At 33.5% G+C, this 23,545-nt stretch overlaps 1 protein-coding gene and 1 pseudogene across 4 annotated transcripts in view; one reads left to right on the plus strand and one right to left on the minus strand.

The window, feature by feature from the left end:
- Window positions 1–672: 672 nt before the first annotated feature.
- LOC145804559 (putative zinc metalloprotease EGY1, chloroplastic) lies at window positions 673–6,968 on the minus strand (annotated as a pseudogene). The gene is made up of 7 exons (XR_014346549.1): window positions 6,747–6,968; window positions 6,246–6,651; window positions 5,969–6,108; window positions 3,650–3,751; window positions 2,939–3,144; window positions 1,073–1,123; window positions 673–998 (listed from the first exon to the last, which is right to left on the minus strand). The product of XR_014346549.1 is annotated as a putative zinc metalloprotease EGY1, chloroplastic (transcript).
- Window positions 6,969–15,646: 8,678 nt separating this feature from the next.
- The window catches only part of LOC114269589 (uncharacterized), a 43,842-nt gene continuing 35,943 nt past the window's right edge, over window positions 15,647–23,545 (plus strand). For 2 of the 3 annotated variants that reach the window (XM_082898909.1, XM_082898908.1), the window contains exons 1-2: window positions 15,647–15,911; window positions 22,438–22,663. In XM_082898909.1, the coding sequence (XP_082755035.1) occupies window positions 15,818–15,911; window positions 22,438–22,663 (320 nt within the window). In that variant the 5' untranslated portion in view covers window positions 15,647–15,817. The remainder of the gene's footprint in view (window positions 15,912–22,437; window positions 22,664–23,545) is intronic. The other variant, XM_082898907.1, reaches the window with a different exon arrangement.

Here is a 23,545-nt window from a genome sequence, read left to right on the forward strand (position 1 = left end):
AAACATTTCGGTGACATTCAAAACACTCCGGTGATACTCTGGTAACTTCCCGGTGATGTTAAACATTCCGGCGAGTCTCTGGTGACTATCTGACCAAAGTCCGACGGTGGTGGATGTAGCAGCGTCTTTAAATGTTTTTAAAAGAAAATTAAGATTTTATGGTAATAATTAAAAGTATGTAGGACTAATTGGTGTAAATATTTTCTTTTAGGATTAGATGGATTTTAAACTACGTGTATGAGACTTACCAGTAAATTCCCCTTTAAAAAATCTTGTTAGGCCCAATTGAAAAATTTTTTATATAATCATTATTAGGCCCAATTAAAATTTTATATAATTAGTCCAAACAAATTGAAATATATTTAAATATATATTATATAATGAATCCAAACATAGTCACATGTCAAGATTTTAATAGAATAAATAACTTTATCTTAATTTTTTTGCCCACTCTCTTTATCATATTTTAATTGAATAACTTTACCCGAATTTTTTCCCTTAGTTAATTTTGTTTGCACTTTCTTTATCATAATTTAATTGAACAATTTTACCTTAATTTTTTCTCTAATTTTTTTCAATAATTTGTGTCTTGCTATCAAATAATCATTTCATTATCAAATATCAATGGATTATGCCTTGATTATTACTAAACTATAAAACAAGAAGACTATATTTTATCTTTTTGAGTCTTTGTAATGATTTTTTCGTATCTTAATATATAAAAATAAATTTTAATGATTATATGCGTCTTGTCCAAGCTCCTCCATGCTTTCTGATTTACCATAAACCTCAATACTTCATCAAACAATAAAAGCAATACTTCATGCCTAAAATATAAAAATAAAGTTTATCTTGTCCAAGCTCCTTCATGCTTCCTGATTTACCATAAGCCTCAATACTTCATCAAACAATAAAAGCAAAAGGATACCTGTATAGCTCTTCCACCATCAAGACATCCCACAGGAAGCATACTAAAAGCTGACATAGTTAACCCACACCTACAATGAGGACTAGAATGGTTAGCAATCTGTACATGGTGATAAAGAAACAATGTTCAAGAATGTGGCCTCACCAGCCAGAAATTACAAGAGGATGGACCCAAACTGTGGCTGTATGCATTGCTCTACAGGGACACATTAGCAAAATCTCAATCAGTATTGTCAAGATAACAATAATTTCAGTTTTAAAAAAAAAAAATTATATATCAAACCGACACTCAACTAAGTTAAAGAAGATAATTGAGATAATATTCAGTGCTTTAGCTTTACAATAGTTATACTATATATTTATCTTCCAAAATTGCAACAATTAAAGAACCATTAAGTTGATGAATCATACAATGAGATTATGGGAGACAGTAAGTGATCAATGCTTAAGGTGTTAGAGAATTAGTTTAAATTTATGCATGGCAAACCAACCAAGGCAACAATACATTTATTAACGCAGTTAATAGAAAAGTATTGGGAAAAAAAGGGATATACATATAGTTTTTATAGTTTCTAAAAAAGCTAGAGGGTGTTGGAAAAAAATAGCATCGGATATATTGATGTGATAAAAGACATGATGAGGGTGTGACTACAACTAGATCACCAAACTAGTGAATTTTTAATCGATGTTAAGAGTAAACTTTGAGTCATTACCTAGTTACCCTAATCAAGGATAAATTAACTAAACACATTCAAGATAATATCCCATGATAAATGTTTTTTTGCAAATGATACTGTTATAGTGGATGACACTAAAGAAGAAAATAACACCAAATTAGAAATCTGAAAAAAAAAAAACTAGAGTCAAAATGATTTTAAAGTAGTAATAATAAAACTAAGGCCTCGTTTGGCAAGAGGCTATTTTAGCCAATTAGCCAAAAAGTTATTAAATTAGCCAAAAAGCCAACTACCCATACCAAAAAGTCAAAGATTCTCTTTTCTCTCTACTTTTTCCACATCTTTTCGTAATTAGCCAAAAAGTCATCCCAAACATACAAGTTTTTTTTACCTACCTTTTTAGCCAAATAGCAAAAAAGTTACTAAATTAGCCTGTTCCCAAACGAGACTTAAATATGCAGAATGTAACTTTGGTAACAACTAACGGGGAAATAATGAAGTGAATATTAAAAATCATAAGATAACAAAAGGTGAACATTTTTATTACCTAGGTTTGGTTATTAACAAGAATGGTGAGATTGACGACGATGTGACCCATATAATTAATGTGCATTAGCCCAAGTGGAGGAGTGTATCTAGCTTATTATGTCATCTATGAATATTAACAAAATTGAAAGGCAAAGTTTATAGAGAGCTATAAGGCCAACAATGATTTACGGAACAGAATGTTTGGCAACTAAGAAACAACACATTCATGAAATGTGCGTAACTAAGATGAAGATGCTTAGATGGATTTGTGGTAAAACTAAGAAAGATTGAATTTGAAATGAATATATTCATTAAGTGGTTGGAGTAACACCAATTAAAGTTAAATTGATAGAAAACAAGTGAAGATGATTTGATTATGTAGAACGAAGATCTATAGATGCAATGGTAAGGAAAAGTGATATGATCTCTATAAATGGAAATGTTAAGAGGAAGGAAAGACCTAAACTGACATGGCATGTCGTAATAAAAAAGATTAGTAATGTTTTTGGTTTCACTGAGCATATAACCCTTGATAGAACCAAATGACGAAAAATTATTAATGTAGCTAATCCTACTTGATTGGGACACAAGGTTTAGTTTGGTCTGGTATATTTTATTTATTTGCCATTTTTTTTTTCTTTTTTTCTTTATTAAGACCCTAGCACATCAAGGGTCCCATCTAGGATTTTTGGTACAAGGTATAATCCAAAGGGGTATTATAACAATTAGGTCTAGGATTTATTGATATTTTCCATATGTATCACTTATCAGCCAATCAAAGCTATGAAAGCAAAGAAGAAACTTACGCATAACCTAAAGTGGCTCTACTTATTAATCCAAGAAGCAAAGAACCTTGAAATAGCATGCTAGGAACCTGCACCAAATCCCCTGCAGCATTTGGGTTTGATGAAAGCAGCAAGCCAACAGCAAACATAGAAAAAGACAATGTCGCACCAGCAACCGCAAGGGAAATATCAACTTTTGTCTTTTGGTCAAGGAGAATAGATTTGAACTGCAGAAGCCAAGATTTGATGATTTTTAAGCACTAAAAAATAGGCATATCATAAATTTATGAAAAAATAGAACAGACAGATCATAATTCCAATCAACAAAAGTGAAAAGAAAAGAGAAAAAAAACTCAAAGATATAGGTAGAAAAATTGCATCTATGGATCAAATCAAAAGAGCAAAAAACAGATAACTGTCATAACAAAAAAATGCCTTTACCAAATAGAGTTGATCTCATTTATTGATGGTCATGGGACCATTATCTTATTGATGAAAGAAAATGCTGTTAAATGGCAGACTTGAGATCAATTCAGACTCACTAAAAGTTGATACAACAAATTATTTAAAAAGGGAAAATGCTAACCACTGGCCCATGGGCGGTGTTTAATGTTGGTATGTGTAAAACATACATTAAAATATATAGAGAGAGGGAGAGTGTACGGAAATATATAACATAATAAGAACTTCATTTAAATTAACATCCATCAAGTGATAAGTAGACATAATTACCTGAGTAATTGCACCGAAGTTTCCAAGAGTAATATTAGGAATGAAGAATGGAATGCTTAGTTTTACTTTCTTTGGGAAAGCAGCAAAAAAATGCCCAACTTCCTGTGTCAAATTAATTTCTCATTTACATATTCAAAAGATAACATACTACATGAGTGACTAATTAGGGTGGAATTAACATTGAGGAGGAGAAAAAATATGGTGCAGTCTGGTTAAGTAGCATTTAACACTTACCATTTACCATTTTTTGTTTACAGAAAATAGGAAACATGTTCATCTTATTTTATTTTATTTTTTTTGCTAAAAACAAATAAAAAAACATGTTTGGTACACATGTTTTAAAATACCCAAAAACATAAACAAGAAAACATGTTTGGAGATTTGCCGAAGGGTGTGGCCGCCAGAGGGGGTGGGAGAGGGAAGTGGGAATGAAAACTTATTTTCAAAACAAGTGAAAACACAAATTTTGTGTTTCCTAAAATTTTGTAAAATTTGAAAATTGTTTCCATTTTTTGGAAATGAAAACAATTGTCAAAACAAAAACAAAAAACAGTAACATAACCGAACATATCCTTAAAACATGTTTGGTACTTTTTTTTTTTTTAAAAAAAATATTTGTTTTCCAAACAAGGCTCCAAAATAAGCGCACACACACATAGAATGAGAAGGAAAAAAAAAAAAAGAAGGAAGAAGAAGATGAAGAAGTGTTTTTAACTTGTTTTGGCGGATTAACAATAAAAGGAAGCCCATTAAACTTCAAACTTTCTTGGGAAAAAAACAAAAACATGTTCCTTTTCCTTTTCTTATTTTTTTTTCAAAAAACAAGAAACACGCATCGAACCAAACAACAACTAAGTTACAATGCAGAACAAAACAAAGTTATGCAACCAATGAATACAACAAGTGCAAGTTATGGCATTCTCTTTTGTAGCATCCATTATCAGCAATTCAATACATATGCAGCTTCCAACAATCTCATGCACAGAATGCACAATGTATACATTAGGCAGCTAGAGGAAACAATGGCACAGGCATAAAATTTCAAGTATTGCCAACTCGAGATGAGTAATGCTTTCTGTGAAACAACCAAAAGTAAATAACAAAAGCTGTGACATTAGATTAGGATATTTTCATAGTGAATAAATGCCTCATGAGTACTTCAGCCCATATATCTGTACACAATAAAAAAACTTGCATAAAGAAAATATAGGAAGTTTAGTCCCCCGTATTCAACTCCATTATAGAACCAGAAAAGTTCTAAGTAGGTCAGCCAAGACAAAGTGCCACATGATAGCGTTCGATAAATGCTACATGACTAATTGGTTGATGACATTGGAGATTTATTGATGGGGAGAGAAAGATCAAGATACATTTAGCTCACAAAAAGGGACCCAAAGAATAAGCAGCTTTGCTGCGTCTCTTTTTCTTTTTTCCTTTTTTTTTTTTTTTTTTTTTTGCTAGCAATTGTTGTGCCGTGTATGAAGCATGTTGGCTATTGCTTATAAAATGGGACATTGGATCCAAAAGAATGTGATTGCATTGTGTTTTTTTCTTTTTAAACTCCTCTTTTGGTGTTTGTTCTATTGTGCTTTCACATATTCCAATCAAAATAAATGAGAGGGCATCAAAAATAATCATGATGAAATATAGTTTTTGTCTTGCACATTAATACATATAGCTGGCTTTTAAGTGAAAGCTCTTAATGAGATTGGTTTTACTAAAATAATTGTCTTAAGATGATTAAAAAACATATGATACGAATACAACATAGTAGAATTTCATAGAAGTTAAGGCTATCAGGATATGCAATAAGGGACCACCAATTATTTCAACTGGAGAGGGACGAAATACTGAGAATGTGTGCCTTAGGACCAGTTTATGATTCTAAGATGAGAAGCAGGTAGCCAAAAAGAGCACATATAGCATTAGACAAAGACCTATTATCTGATGGTTCAAGTCAAAAACTTGGACTTTTACCAGATGAAGTGGTTTAAAACAATTAACAGTGTCATACAGAGGAGAATGGGAAAGATGGAGGAATGGATGTATATAACTATCTCGTGGGGCAACTTCTTTTTTTATTGAAGAAATTTACTTACTAGTCTACAGTTGATAAAGATTAAATGTAGGCTAGTTTAGTTTATAAGCTTAAGGCCTTGTAATCTTATGATAAGAAATTACAGATAACGAAGGTTAAAGGAACTATTTTCTGCATAAAGCCCGGCACAGGAAATAGTAATACACAATAAACATTTTTTTTCCCCTTAAGAAAAAGCATTCAATTAACTAAATCAACAAAAAGATAGAAATTCTTCTTACGTGAAATAGCTGAACCCCCAAAACACCATATGCCAGGGCAGAGCAGACTACACAAATGGGAACAAAAGCTGCATATCTGGTGGTTCAATGGCATTTGGATCTGTGAAGTACTTAACTACCTCTGGTGGAAGCCTATTTATCTGCTTCATGAAAAATGCAATGAATGAACACATACACATGGAATAATCTACTCTATAAAAAGAATTTGATAAATGAAAAGGAGAGCGTAACTACTTTTAATACAATAATGTCTAAGTGTAAAAGCAATTAGTAATACCTGAGATGCAATTCCTAGCTCCACCGAGGAACCAATAGTGAGAACAAATAACAATAGAGCAATCACATATTGCCATAGTGTTGTTGGGCCGGGTTCTGAAACCTCTTTACCCAGCATACCAAAACTGACACGGGGTCCACTGCGGGTCTGGTCCTTCAGAATTGGGTTCCTCCACCATAAATAAATTGTACTTATCGCCCATGAGTTCAGCCAGCTGACTCTGAAGTTTGGAAAAACTTCCTCTCTCTTTCCCCTCAGATTGCCAAGAAAAAGAATGCCCTCTCCTAGATCTCCAAATGGCTCTTCTTTGGTCACCCATAAGGTGGAATAGCCAAAAAGTTTTTTCTTAATAAGCGTTTTCTCAATTTTCATAAAAGTAAAACCAATTCATTTCCTGCATTTTCAGCTACCAAACAGATTCCATTCCCATCATCCTTTCCTAAATTAGATATAACTTTCAAAAAAACACAAACTATGAGAGATAGAGAGAAAAAATCTCACCCTTGATGAAATAGAAGCCTTGGACTCGTCCGAATCAAAATCGTCGCTGCTCTGTGCTCTCTCTTCCGCCTCGTCTCTCGATGTCGTTGTTGCCAAATTCGAATCGTTTGATGCATTGTTGCTACTATCTCCGTCATTATCACCATTGTTCGCACCAAAACACCAAGACCTAGCAAAATTCCTATTCAAAACTCGATGCCTCTTCGATACCTCCTTGCACAAAACCATTGTATATGTAATAAATAAATAAATCATTGGCATATTTTTGTATTTTTTTTTTTTTTTTTGTTGGTGGTTTTTTTTTTTTTTTTTCATTTATTACAATTTTTTATTTTCAAAGTATGGAGTTATAATGCACTATATGTCTATGCATGTCTGCATATGTATTGGAGATATTTTCTCTAATAAATTCCATAGTGACAAATATAAATATAAAGATATAATAAATAATTGACATATTTTTGTATTTTTTGTGTTAGTAGGTTAATTATATTTTTAACTTTAATGTATAAATTCTGTGTTATTTTGATTTTAAATATTTAAATTGTGCTAATTTGTCAACAAATATATAAAATATGTTTTAAAATGTTTCAATTTGATTATCTAACCAAATTGTTAAAGTCAATCATGAATGTATAATTTTGAATATAAAAATAACACATGTCCTGTATTTTAAAAATTAAAAGAGTAATTTATTAAACAAATTTCTACTTAAATGACATATATCACTTATTTTTTAAGTTAAAAGTATAACGTAACAATGAGTTTTCATAGTTGCCATTAGCTTTAACCATGTATATCTTAATAAAGTCTTCATACGATATGATATGAATATATTGTTCAAAAACCTCAATATACTCGTGTAAATTGTGTGTGTGAAATATAAAACAGAATCAAGCTCATAATGCACAAACAAATTTGATACTAATCTAATCGTTAATTATATAAACTAATTGCAAATTAAACCAATTACAACAACATTTGAATTTGGAAGAAAATAACAGGATTACAAAACACTTGCAAAAAGAGAGCCGAATGACAAACTAGGTTGAGCGTTTCACACTCTCTCTTTAAGACAAAATCGTCATTCTCACGATACTTCAGAATACTAGCCATCTATCTCCAAGAGAAATTTCTACCCACCATTTCATCTTTGTGCACACACTTAATGAAACAAAATTTTAATGACAATTTTATTATGAAGCAAAATGACAATAATGGACATCAAAACACAAATATGAAATCTAAGTTTCCTCTGTACACATCTTTTGAAAATGACAATTCTCAGTTCACATCTTTTGAGGAAAAAAAAATTAAGGCAGCGTTTGGTAAAGTTTTAGAATTATGATTTAAGAATAAAGTTTTATTTTGAGTTTGTGAGTTCTGGAATTATGATTTTAGTGTGGAAAATTTATTTGGTTATGAGTTTTGAAAAGAGTTTTGATTTGAGTTTGGAATTTTTAACGTGACATATGATATTTGATTCAAAAACTTACAACTCATAACCAAACACACAATCCAAAATCTATTCAAAGCTCATAAAAAAAATTTAAAAACATTTTTTATTTAAAATATAAAAAATAACAGGTGCCAATTGCCTCCCCAAAAAAAAAATAGCACTATTCCGGTCAGTCGGCTGGACAATCGGGTAGGCCAAATTTTAAAATTCAAAACCCTACCTGGAACGAGTTTTCAAAAGTAGGTGTGGAATTAATTTTTGAAAGTTGTATCCAAACACCACACTCAAATATGAGTGTGGAGTCATGATTAGAACTCTATACCAAATACAACCCAAAACTTCCTCTATTGTTCTTCTTTACTAGCTACACCTTCTATTATCCTCTTGCTTGCTTTGGTAATACTCTAATATTACTTTACTCTCTAGGTTCATAATACTCAACAAAGTATTCAGCTTGTTTGGTTTTGGTTTCCAGAAAACTAAAACCAAACACACAATTAGAAAGAATCTTTTCCCTACGTGTTCCCTTGGACACATGGCATCACTACTATAGCGACCCCGGTCTTTTCCCATTTGATTATTGTATCCGGACTTGGGTTCCGTTTATTCTGTCATTGTATATTTGTTGTTGTCGTCCTTTATTTTCTCATTTGGAGTTATAGGATGTGTTGGGCAGGTTTGTTTCAGGTTGGTTGGGTTCGTAAACCAAGTGTTGCTGTCCAGTTTTTGGGTTGGTCGCTCGAGCCAGATTTGGTCGCTCGAGCGAGGTTTGTTTTTGTGTCCTCAGGCTCGATCCAGATTTGCTTCGCTCGAGCGAGCGATTGCGTCTGGTATAGACCTGAGGGCAGTGCTTATTCGCTCGAGCGAGTTTTTCTTCGCTCGAGCGAGCGAGGTGTATATTTTCGAGTTCCTTGCTCGAGCGAGCATTCTGTCGCTCGAGCGTGCTCCAGGGTTGCAGACCTGAAGCATTGCATTCTTGGCTCGAGCGAGCTTTTCTTCGCTCGAGCGAGGTTTTCGTGTGTCTGGTCGCTCGAGCGACCAAGTCTTCGCTCGAGCGAGCCTGTCAGGTTTAATTAGGCAGCAGCGTGTTTCAGATCAGTTTTTCATATACTTTCAGATTCCAAAACCCTAGTTACGAGTTCTCTCTCCCTCTACTCACCTTCTCTCTTAGGATTGATTTACTTAGAGTGAGTTTCTACCTTAGATCCTTTATTAAAAAGATAGAGTGAGTCGAGAGCTTCCATTTAATCTGAACATTTGGTGATTTGGAGCACATTGGAATTTGGGTATTCATCTCTATCTTCTCCATTCGGGTTATTTTCTTCGAGGTAGGGATTTTCTACTCCATCTTATAAGTTTTGTTCTAAGTTTTAGTATTTTGATATGTTGGAGGGTACTTTGGTAATTTTGGGAAAAACCCTAGTTGTATTAATAAATTAATTTGTATAATTAATTTAAGGAAATTGGGAAAATATGGTTAAATTCATGGAATTGAGGAATTCATTGATTAAGTGGTGTAGTTGGATGAGTTAAATCACTCGCCTATTGAATTGTTGATATATTTATTTTCAGTTTAGAAATAATTGTTTTAGGCTACCGGTGGAGGATAGCTGTGATTGTTGTAGACACTGCATGTGGATTAGGGATAACTGAAACTAATCATTGATTAAGTCATCAATTTTGACTGTTGAATTAATACAGACATTATGTGTATTGATTGTGTGTTGTATATGTTATGTGTTTACATACATTGTTTTGTGTGGGAGGAGATAGGGGATGTACTCCACGGTTTAGGGAAAGATAGGGGATGGACCTCTAAACCGGATTTTGTTTGGGAGGAGATAGGGGATGGACTCCATTAGCATCACTTTTATGTGTGCTTATTTATATAGAAGTGTTTTTATTGATACAACACTAAAATGTGTATCAATCTGGAAGTATGAAGTGTTTTGATTTGAGCTTGAGTCTCATTTGTTTGTTGACATTGGAAGAATGTGAATATGATATATATAATTCACTGTTGTAAGTTTGGCCAGGTTCTGAGCCATATTGATAATGTTGGAAAGTGGAACGTGTCATTGACAATAGTGTCATGAGACTGGATAATGATGTAATTGATTATCTTGGTTAACCATCTATTGAATGCTATTGCTTTATTCATTGCTTATATTTGGTTTAGTATATCCCTACTGGGCTGTGGCTCACCCTATATGGGAACATCATTTTCAGGTTCAGGTGATGAGCTACCTCCAAGGACTTAGCTTGGAAGGACTTGGATTTTGAAGACTATTTTCAGTTATTTACTTTTATTTGTTAGTACATGTAAACACACAAGCCTAGGGCTTTATTTGTATTTGAGTTAGAACTCATACTTTTGTGTCCAAGTGTTGGCTTGGAAAGATGTAAGCCTGTAGGGCATTTAATTTGATGTTACATGTAATACTTTTGTTTAGTAAGACTCTGATGAATATTATAATGAATTGTTTCCTTTTTAACATTACATGTTGATGTCATATATATTTAATGGGTTTATTTTTGAGGGCGTTACAACTACAATCAATTGCTTAAACCATAAGCCAATCTTGGGGGTGTATAAATACCTACCACTCATTAAAACTCCATGAAAAAAGAAATCACTTCATATCTCTTTCTTAGAGACTCAAGGGGTGTTTTGTCAACGTAGTAAAAAGCTAGTTTTTTGGGTTTTTTTAGGTCACATCACCTCTCTATTTTTTTAACACAAAAAAAATAAAAAAAAACCATCTTTTTACCAACTTTCCAAAACACCTCTCACTCATAGGAGCTTGAAGCGCTTTGGAAAAGTGAGAGCTCTTGAAGTCATTGATCTAATCATTTAAAACCTAATTGTTTGATTTGTTTTTAATATAAGCCATTTATCTATTTTTGTTAAGTAAAATCGATGAAAAAAAATGCATACAGTTCAATTTTGATTTTTTTTTTTTTAATCCAAAGGCCCACACTCTAAAATACTTTGTCCATAAGGATAAGGTCTCATAAAATGACCAAACTACCAGGTATATATATATGTGTGTGTGGTATACACGTGAACCAAACCTAGCCCCCTATCTCTCTCTTCTCTCCTACGATCAACTATCATCTATCTCTGTCTTTCTCTCTCTCTCTCTCTCTCTCTCTCTCTCTCCTACGATCGTCGTCGTTGCCTTATCGTTGTCGCCTCATCGTCGTTCTCCACTTCCTCCACTTTTTATGTTCAATGCCGCTGCAACCGTTGTCGATCTCTTCCTCTATGGCTTCGGAGACACCATCGTAGCGCCGCTCGGTGCCGACTAATGATATTTCTCTCTTTTTTTTCTCTCTCTCTCTCTCTCTCTCTCTGTGATGATGATGATGAATTAGATTTGGCCCTCCTTTGTGTCATCGAACTTCACCGCTTCAGATCTGGAGTTGTCACAGCTTTGGTGGGCATTCATTCGTAAGTCCACTTCGACTCTACCTCGCAAGTGAACCCCTCTTAGTTGGCTCAAGATCTCAATGGATCGGTTAACAATCCTTCAATCAACATCTTGAATCTTTTTGCCTGTTAGAATAGTAGAGAGAGAGAGTAAATAATATGTATTGTATTTAATGAATTAATCCTATACAACAGAAGGTCTGTATATATAGGTTGAGAAAGAGAATCCTACTAGAAACCTAACTATCAGAAAGAGTATCCTACAAGAAACTTAACTATGGCTATTCCCAAATATATCTAGGAAATTAATACCTAATATAACTAGGAATATATATCATATATACATTAACATCCCCCCTCAAACTCAAGGAGGATAAACATCTTGAGTTTGAAGAGAGAAACCAAAACATGAAATAAAGCTAAATAAAATAAAAGACAAATAAATTGCAAAGTCTGAACAGTCAGATGCCTGAGCTAATGCTATGAGACATTTTATGGTCATGCCGGACCGTTGAAGGAACTGGCCGAAACTAATGCTGGGACAGGAGATAGTTTATGGTCATACCAGACCGTTGAAGGAACTAGCCGAAACTAATGCCAAGACAGGAGACAGTTTATGGTCGTGTTCGACTGTTGAAAAGAACTGGATGTTGAACCAGCAAGCGTGACACATACATAACTTATGACGTGGTGCTGAACGATGATGGCAACATATAGCTGAGTGTGCTAGGGGGCGGCTTTGGGTTGTGAGCCAGAGGGGGCAGCTTGGATTGTACGCTAGAGGGGGCAGGTGGCTTGGGTGGTTCACATGGTGTATAACCGTGCTCACCATGATATAGGTATAATACCCCCTTCAAACTCAAATAAATTTGAATAGAGAACCTATTTGAGGTTGAAATAGAGAGAAACACAAAATGGAGAAGAAACACAAAAAAAAGAAAAGAAAAAGGATTTCGAGCAATATATATATATGATAGAGATATTTGGGGTAGACATAAACCAGCGGATAGAGGAAGAGATCACTATGAAGCAATATTGAAAGGAAAATATGACAATGGAATAGGTTGAGGTCCGGCGGGCGGCCAAGGCAAGGTTGCCGCCTGTCGGTAAGGCGAAGAACACCAAGAGCTTAACTTATAGCTCTAATACCATGTTAGAATAGTAGAGAGAGACTAAATAATATGTATTGTATTCAATGAATTAATCATATACAATAAAATGCCTGTATATATAGGTTGAGAAAGAGAATCCTACTAGAAACCTAAATATGAAAAAGAGTATCCTACAAGAAACCTAACCATGGCTATTCCCAAATATATCTAGGAAGTCAATACCTAATATATCTAGGAATATATACCATATATACATTAACATTGTCGATTCGCCATTTCTCATGTCTCTATTCGTACCGGATCTTACTCCGACGAACTTGTCAAAACTGCCATGAGTTCGATATATATACACAAATAATATGCATCAATGAGCTAAGTTTGTTGTATTTTATTTTATTTTTGGGGTTTTAATTATTGAAAATTGTGAAAGTCGCTGATTGATCATATTTCTGCTAGAATTTATTGTGATCATGTAGGTTGAATAGAACATCTGCATGTTTGCAAAGAAAATCATGACTCCATTATAGATCGGAGTCATTCTTTGTGACTCTAACAGCATTCCTCAGGTTAAGAAACTACAAATGGATAAATATTGAGAGAGTGAGAGATATGTGACGAGATTGCAATAGATTAAAACCAAAAAAAAGAAAAAAAGAAATCCTAAGACCTCTCTCTTCCCTCTCTTTTATTTTTTTTTAATACATTTGGGCTCAGTATTAGATCTGTTGTTGATAAAGATAATAATGATATGTTATTTTTTTTCTTCTTCTTTATTTTCTATTGTTGATAGTTGATTGTTTTTGTTGTTGTTGATGACGATGATGATGAAACATATTGCAACAGACAAGAGAAGAGAGAAAAAGATTCCAATAGATAGTGGATTCATGAACATATATTTTTAACAGATAGAAAAAAATTAAATAGATAATTTTTTTGAATAGTGGATTGATCTATTCAAAATGAGAATGAACAGATAAGTTAAAAATAAGAATTTCAATAGATAGAGAAAAAGAGAAAAGAGAGGTGTAAAAATTGAATAAAAAGGAAAAAAAAATTGAATAGATAATCAAAAAAATTGAACAGGTACGGAAAAAATTGAACAAATAAGGGAAAAAATTTGAACAGATAAAAAATAATTTAAATAGATAGATATAAATTTAAACAAATAGTAAAAAAAAAAGTCAATAGATAAAAAAAAGTCAACAGATAAATTAAGGGATAAAATTGGAAACAAAATGTCATTCAAAACAATAAAAAGGATTTCTCTCCAAATTATTTCACAAATAGTGGTCTCTCGACAACAAAAAAAAATGCACTAGATCTAATGCCTTAAACACTCTCCAAATTAAATTTTTCACCAATTTTCTCTGAAAAAATAGTATTTTAGCTATTAAATTAAACGTAAGTGTACATAAAATGTCTAAAATATATTTTTTGAGTTTAATGACTAAAATATAATATTTTTTTTCCATCGTAACGAAAGTAGACAAATAGTTTAAATTGAGGATAAATAAAAAATTAGAACTTAAATCGACAAAATAAAAAATTTAAGATGTATTTTGTTATAGATTTTTATTAATTTTTATAATTTTGTTCAATAAAGCCTTTTTTAAAAAAAAAAAAAAAAAAAAAATCAACCAGATATATTGATTATTATTTTACAAAGACCTCGTTTGGGAAGTTAGTTGTTTTAGTTGGTTTTTCAATTATTTTAACTTGACTAAAAAGTTGTGTTTGAGAAGTTGATTGTTCTATTTTTTTTTTAATTATTTTTTTATAGTTGATTTGATGGTTATGAGAAAAAAAATGAAATGATTATGGTTTGAATGTAACATTTTGTCTTATTGACTATTTTAGTATATTTTGTCTTTATTTATTATTTTAGCTTTTAACCTATTTCCCCAAACACTCCCAGAATTAGTAATGCTATGTACAGAGGACCAAACACAGAACCCAACATATAAATTGTTCATCCGGGTAGACTATTGGGTGGTCAATCGGCCAGAGTCTATCGACCGCGGCTATCATCTTGTCAACCGCAGTTGTCATCTTGTCGATCGTGACCAGAGTTTATCATTTTGTCAACTGCGACTGTTGTCTTGTTGGCCATGACTATTATCTTGTCCAATAATGATTCGTCCCCCCTTTTCCCCCACCCCCTTTGACCCCCTCTCTCTCTCATTGGTTATATTTTCTTTTTCTTTTTCTTTTTTTTCCTGCTCCTCCAATCACCACCCGCCACGTGGCAAAGGGGGGTGAGGGGGTGACCCCCAAAAGGAGGTCCCAAGCATTATTCTATCTTGTCAACCGCAATTGTCTTCTTGTCGACAATGACTATCATCTTGTCAACCGTGGTTATTATCTTGTAGACCGCGACTATCATCTTCTCATCCGGTCGACCACCCCGTCATCCGGATGAACAATTTTTGTGTTTGATTCTGTATTTGGTCCTCTTCGTGCGTAGCATTATCGCCTCTAAAATGGGGCATGGAGTTGCTACTGTGCTCTTGACACAACAGTGGCTGTCGTGGCTCAATTTGAGGCTTATTGTAGATTTATTTTTAGGATTCGAACAATTTATTTTGTAGAATTCATTGACTACTTTGTACATATCAAAAATTATATTGATCGGATAGTGATTATTATGTGATCAAATTCATATTTTTGATACCATTTCAAAAGAAAAATAGAATATTTTTTTAATGATAAATATAATCTGATTAAATAATTACTGATATCCAATTAATATTATTTTTTAACATATTTAAAATACTCGACCAATCTTATGAAATAAATAATTTAAATTATAAAAATAAATCATAATAATCTCAAATTAAAACACAACCGTTATTGTTTGCCTCAGCGCAACATAACAAGTGTAAAGGCTAAAATTTCAGCAATCGGATCCTCTTAGGGCTGAGACAGAGAGAGAGAGACTTTCCTAAAAACCCAATTTCGATTCATCTCTGTTCCGTAAAAAATCCCAAAAAATTAAAAACCAAAATCATCAAAAAGGCCCACCCAAACCCAAAGCGCGCGTGGCGCGTTCCTTCTTCTCCTTGGAGCGATGAGCTCCTCTGTAGCTCCTCCTCTTCTTGTTTTCTCTCTCTCATTCTTGCTCTCTATCCTTTCATGCTCAAGCGATGATCCTACATTCAAAGGTACTTTTTACTTCACATCTCTTTCTCTACTCAAACCCCATCTCCGTGTTTGTCTGTGTTTTTTTTTTTGAATTGATTTGTAGAGATTTTAGGGTTATGTTGTGCGGTTTTTGTTTAATTGATCTGGTGTAGAGATATAATCAATCGCGATCTTCAAGCTGTAGAATATAGGAGATTCATATTTTATTTTATTTTTTTGGGTATGCTAATAGCTCAATTTGTAATTTGTGAGTGCATTTGCAATATGGGTTCTATATATAATTATTATTGATTTTTGAATAAAGATCCTTCTTTAATTCCTCTCAATAATTGTACTTGGTTTTTCTCATACATACTTACTCTGGAGATAAGCGTCTTCTAACCAATGTAAGACTATAATGCCTGACTTGATGAATGATATTGTAGGCTATATAACTGCTAGGTTAGGGTCACACATTAGAGTCTTTAAGGAATTGGGCAAGAATCACAATTATCACCCACAACTAATTAGATAAATAATTAATTAAATAAGCAGGTAATACATATATATATGTACATATATAGATAAATACAAGAGTTAAATTCGTTTTACCCCATGTGATTGGGGCTTGGAGATCTCCCTATGATTAAAATACGGTGAGAAAACCTCATGTGGTTTTGGCCTAAAGTGCTACCGACAGTTTTCCAATCCAAACTAACAGAAGGTGCATTACACACCATTTTTTAGAGTGAGTTTGGTTTTTTGAAAAATTAAAGTGAAATTAAGACAACAAAAAAACAAATTTACCTCAATTTTCTCCAAATTTAAAATTAGATTAATATGTTAATTAAATTAAATAAATTAAAATATTATTAAGAATTAATCTAAAATATAAAATATAATGAAGAATTGATTTAAAATATAATTAAAAAAAATATAAGATAAATAATAATTAAGAATTGAACTAAAATATAATTAAATTAAAATTAGATTAACATGTTGGGAATTATAATAAATAATTAAATATTTAGGATTAATTATGCTATAAAATATAATTAAATTAAAATTTGAATAACAAGTTAAGAATTACAATAAATAATCAAGAATTTATAATTGATTGTGATTTAATTAAATTAATGTTAGACATTATAAATTATGTGTATTAGAGTGGAGAGAGAGAAAATGACAAAAAAATATAGGGTTTGAGGGTTTATAGTCATTTTACATTTATAGTTAACAGTGTTAACGGTTGCATTTTAATTCAAAACCATATAGAGGCTTTCTGGCTATATTTGAACGATAAGGGGGTCAAGTGCTCTGGCCTCAAACCACAAGGAGGTAAAATGAATTTAACCCTAAATACAATACAGCGCTATAGGGGCCACATGGCAGGGATAGAGACAGAAGGAGGAGGATCAAGGATGAAAGGGAGTCTGTAGGATCTTTAAGGAGGAAGAGATAACCATTCAATAGAAGAAGAAATGTGAGGGGAAGAACCACAAGAAGAAAAGGAAGGAAAAGTAAAAGAGATTCATAAAAATAAAATGTTTAGAAACAATCTGTTTATTAGTAGATAAGTCAATGCTAGGATATATATTCTTAAGTTACCAACTTTTTCTCTATGGTAAGTTGAGTACGCAGAAGTCTCTAATCTTCTTCTTTCTAGGGTTCTTTGTATTTACCTCACGTGAATTCTAAAGGAATGGAATCGAGAAATACATGGTAAATGTACGTAATGTTAACGCCAAGGGTTGCCTATTGGGTGCCTATGTTACATGGATTCGGGTATGGGTGTCGGGTGCGGGTATGTATCTAGAGGTTGGACTTGTCAAACCATAAATTTAAGGGTATGTTGACTCGGCAAAAAAATATCATATTTTTATATTCTTAATCAAGTATATGTGATAAAATAGTGCTATATGTAACTTACAGTGTCAAAAAGACATTCCTAGCAATTATACAAAAATATGTACATATAGTAATAGTGTTATATACAATTATATAAGAAGTGTCCATTGAAAAGTATCCGACACATATCCCATACCCTTGTCTGAGTGTTGGGTGTCCGACAAGGATATTTGATTTATTTTGAAGAGTCCGTGTAACATAGGTGGGTGCGACTTGGGGGTGTGCTCCCTTCCAGATCTTAAGTTCAACTTCTACTAAGTGCTATCAACTCCTTGGGGCTACGCCCGCAGGTTCTGCTCGAGATTTGCCCTATCCACGTGGAGGGGGTGTTTTGCGTGGGTCTCGGGGATTAGTTGAGGTGTGCGTAAGTTGGCTTGGGCACAGGTCATCAACAAATAAAAATGTGCCCAATGTTCAATTATCTTAAACAAAATATCCAAAAATTGGTTAATAAACGGAATTTAGATAAAGATGCTATTTCCTTTATGTCTGAAACCTTGGTATAGGTCTAAGTCACAGTTCTATTTCTATGGTATGAAAACCTATGAAGCATGGATACCTCTCCAAGGCTTGCGTATCAGTGTTGGACACATGTCGGACACTCTGTGGACACATGTCTGACTCTCTCTTGAGAGTGCCCCTTTTTTTTTGAAATTTTTGCAGCCAGACATGTTCCGGACACGTTCAGACACGTTTCGAACAATGCGGGGTGCAAAACATAATTTCTGAAACTTGAAGTGGGGTTAAATTGTAAAAAAAAAATTAAAACAATTAACCCAATTTGGAACCCTACAATCGAACTGATTGAAGAGAAGAGACGAGAAAGGGTTGTTCACTGCTCGTTGCTCGCTACTCGCTACTCGCTGCCATATCGAAGGTAAGTACTTCAATTCTCTTCTTCTTCTTGTTCGTTCGATCTTCTTTTTCTCTTCTTCTTGTTTGATCTTCTTCGAGTTTTTCGATCTATCTCTATGTCGCTCTCTGTTTTTCTTCTCTCTCTCTTTCTCTTTCTTTCTTTTATTCTTTTTTGCTGAATGTAAGGCTTCTCTCTCTCTCTCTCTCTCTTTTTCTGTTTTTTTTTTCTTTTTTTTCCTTGAATGCTTCTCTCTTATTATTATTATTATTGTTATTATTATTTTGTTGGCTGATTAGTTTTATAATTTTATTTGATAGAACAAATTAGTTTTATTTGAAGAAAAAAAATTATAGTTGATATTGCTGAAATTATTAATTTTAATGATGTGTTTATTAATTTTATTATAGGAACCAATTTTTTATTTTGTAATTTTAATAATGTCATTTTGTATTTTTTATTACCTTTCAATATATATATATATATATATATATTTTATAATTTTATGACATAATAAATAAAATTCAATTATATATATTGAACGTGTCCCCAACGTGTCATGTCCTCTATTTTTAAAAATTTGCGTGTGTATGTTCGTGTCGTGTCCTGTGTCCGTGTCCATGCTTCATAGACGAAAACAAACAAGTTTGTGATGTTGAACTGGACTTTCGATAGATAAGATAAAATCGAAAAATACAATATACATGTGGCTATGTGCGCCACATGGTAGGGATAGAGAAAGGAGGAGGGCCAAGGATGAAAGGTAGTGTGTAGCCATTCAGTAGAAGAAGAGAGCGAGGAGAAGAAAGACAAGAAGAAAAAGAAGGAAAAGGAATGAGAATTCATCAAAAAGAAATGTCTATAAACAAAACATTTATTAGTAGACAAGTCAATGCTAGGGTATATGCTAAGATGCAAGGACATGGAAACGAGACATAGTGATTTCAAAAAAATGAAGACACAGACACGGCGGGGACATGACAATAAAAATTAATTATATATATATGTAGATTAATATTACATCCACAAACAATTAAAATTAACAAAAACTAATAGTAATACTAATGCAAAATAATAAAAAATATCACCCTTTTTTTTTGGTGATAAATAAAGTTTATTGCTCATAGCATCAAGATGATGGAAAAAATACAAAAAGTGCCTTGAAAAGGGGAAAGACCGCATAACCAATCAAATCATTCAAGAAATCAAAAAAATAAACAAATCCAGGTCTACCCTCACTGTAACCCAACTACACAAAACTACCAAAAACCTATTCTCTAACCACGAGACAGACCGAGCCACCCCCTGAAAAATACGGCGATTCCGTTCCAATCAAACCAGCCACATTAAGCACAATGGGGCCATGGCCCAAGCCTTCCGCTGCCTCCCAATCTGACCCCCTCCCCAACTCCAGAGGACCGCCATCACCTCCCTTTGCTAAACCTAAGCAATTCCAAAAGTAGAAAAGATAAGCACCCACAAACGATAAGCCACAGGACAATGGATAAGCAAGTGATTCAGAGACTTTGCATTACCATAACATATACAACACCAGTTTACTAGAAAACAACGATGGTGAACCAAATTATCAATAGTTAGAATCTGATCAAAAGCTGTCGTTCATGCAAAAAACGCCACCTTAGATGAATACCTGTAACCCAAACACGATGCCAAGGAAACTCCCCTTCCACACCACTAGACAAAGCCCAGTAGAACGACAAAATTGAGAAAACACCTTTTTGCACCTGAACCCCCCACACCAAGACGTCCTCCCTCACCCCCTAGACCCGCACCCCGTACAATAAACTCAATAAATCCACCAATTGTCCAACCTCCCAATCTTGAACCTGCTGGCCCAATATAATATCCCAAACCACCGCATTTCCAACTCCATCTAGATAAGACGCCACCACAGCCTCCTAATCAATGGCAATATGAAAAATTAATGGAAAACAAGACTGCAAAGAAACCTCACCACACCATTGACATCTATTAATTATTTAAATTTAAGAAAAAAGTAGTAGTCATTCAACATCCAACATGCATAAAAAGAACTAAGAAAAGGGGATAAAAAACTAGTTGGGGTGTTCCTTGAAAAAGAAGTAATTAAATAAAGGGACACACGAGTCCCCTCTGTGTTCCTCCCTCCGACACCGCTACAACACATATTTTGGAGTATTGGTGCTTCATAGGGTATATGTTTTTAAGCTAATTAGATTTAGGTATTTGATTATTTATTTATTGGAATTAATGTTATGTTCATACTTTATTATTTGAAATGTTTTCATCTAAGAAGCAGGGACATAGACACGGATATGACACGGATACGCCGACACGACAATTTTTCAAAATTTCAGGACACGGCATGTTGGGGGATACATGAAAAAAATAATGTTTTTATATATTTATGTCATATATATTACAATATTCATGAATTTAGAAAATACTAAATCAATATTGTGTTCTATTTTTTTTTTTAATTTTTTTATTGGATATGATTTATTTATAATAAACTATGGGGGTGTTTGGCAAGAAAAATTTTAGCCTCTTTTAGGCTAAAATTCACAAAAAGACAAAATAGGCTAAAATAGCTAATAAGACAAAATGTCATATCAAACCCATAAACATTTCACTTTTTCTCTCACAAACATCACATCCAATTACAAAAAAATCCAATCATCTTCCCAAACACAAAAATTTTAGTTTCCTAAAATAGCCTACTAAAATAGCAACTTCCCAAACACCCACTATTTGTTTATTTATTTTTTTGGATTGGTTTGCAATATAGTTTTTTCCTCATCATGCTTTGACATGATGGGCTTGATTTTTAAACCGGCTTGATGTAGTCCAAGTAGAAAACCATGCACAATGAATTGGGTCTGTGGCAATTTAGAATAAAACACCCACAAAGCCCATAACAGTGTACAATAGACCAACAAAAAGAGAGCCTACCCCATTAAGTGGAAAAAAATAAAAAATGAATTCTGAACCCAGGATGCCTCTGTCGAAGAAGACAGAGTTGAACCAGGTAAGTATGCTTCTTCTATACTGTTATTGTCTCTTGTGTGATTTCTTCCTTCATCTCTTTCTCTGTGAATCACAGATCTAGAGTTCCTACAGGTAGCATGAACAAAATCAATGATTTTTTTTATTTTATTTTTGGCCATCATCATGTCCGAGAAGTGTTCAGAGAGTGTTGGAGGTGTGTCCAGCAACTAAAAGAAGTGAACAAAAGTGGGATACAAGAGAGGGCATGTCTGACATGTGTTTGCCGTGTGTTCGAACTTGTCTGTGTCCTAGACGTGTTGGACACTAATACGTTAGGCTAGATGGAGTGCATGTGCTTCATAGGTTTTCATATATAATTGACGTGATTCATGAAATGAATGTTTTAACCTCATGGTTATATTAAATGTGCTATTTGTAGGTAAAGGAGTTTCATTTACATGAGATCTCCCAAGTTTTGTTACTTGGAAATTTCACAGTTGTTAATAGAATTAGGGTCTCTATTAGGTCAACAACAACATAATTAGCTTTTATATGGGTGGTTGGGCTTGTCCAACTAGAACATGACATTTTCAGAATATGTCACTTCAAAGGCTGAATTTGTGGTTGATTCGATTCGAGTAATGTGGTGCGGGAAATACTAATTTAAGGGATGTGTTACCTGATGTCTATCATGGAATTCCTAGAACACGTCATTTCTTTTCTATCTCAGTTTTGCTACTTACTTCCAATGTTCCCTTTTTTTGTTGGTAATATGTTTTTTTTTTATAATTAATTATCTCTAAATGTTAATGATACAGGCATTGATTTGGAAAATCCAGTTATTGATGTCACTCCATCTCCCCTCACCGGTTATACATCATCTTCTCATGGTTCCAAAGATGTTTTATTGTGTGAACGCGTTCAAGTTGCTGGTCATTCAAGATTGGAACTTGGGAGTTATGCCAGTGCATATCATGTTAAATTGGTCCCATCTGCAGTAATTCCTGAGAGACTGCACAACAAAATTCAGATTTGTTTTCACCAGTAAGTGAAATGTCCTTGAATTTTGACTCTTTAACTCCCACCCTCTTTCTCTCCCTAATACTCTACATCACATGGATTCGGGTACAAGTGTCAAGTGCGGGTATGTATCTAGGGGTCGGACTCGGCAAACCTCTAAATGAGGGATATGCGAGGACGTCCCAAAATTAGACACGGGTACGTGGATATGGCTAAACATGGATGTATCAAAAAAATATTATGTATTTTTTTGATAAAGTTACAATAATTTATGGCTCAAAATGATTACATATTTTTATGATGATGATGCTACACATTTGTAGTTAAAAAATATTGAATAAAAATTATATATAACATTATTAAAAAAAATGAATAATTTATTTTCCATGGATATAAGTTAAATTCCAGCACCTTAATTAGTATTAGTCCCACACATGAGAAGCTCATGTAAGACTATCTCCAACACTGCATCTAATATTTCATCAAATTTAAATTTGATGAAAAACGGCAACTGTTCAACCTCTTAACCCTTTCATCATACTCATATCAAATGAGGGATGAACCAAAACTTTCATCAAGTGGAGGCTTTTATCTTTCATCAAATTTAAATTGTTATCGTTGGGCCAGACATCCTCCTAGATGTCCACCCACGAGCAACTTTGACAGCCTTTTTTGTTCATGTCCGGACGACCTCCAGGACATCTGCCCGGATGTCCGCCCAGACAACCGGGGATGTGAAAAAATCTGATGAAAATTCTAGTTTTAGTATTGGAGTGAACGGTATCATACCCCTGTTGTGTCGTGTCGACACGGGTACCTATCAAAATTCAAAGAGTTTGTGTAACGTAGCTGATACTTCAACGCGATAGTTATGTTGATTGAAAATAGTATCTCACATAGAAAGTG

This window comes from Camellia sinensis, chromosome 12, assembly GCF_055761805.1.
Source record: "Camellia sinensis isolate YWXY chromosome 12, ASM5576180v1, whole genome shotgun sequence".
NCBI lineage: Eukaryota > Viridiplantae > Streptophyta > Magnoliopsida > Ericales > Theaceae > Camellia > Camellia sinensis.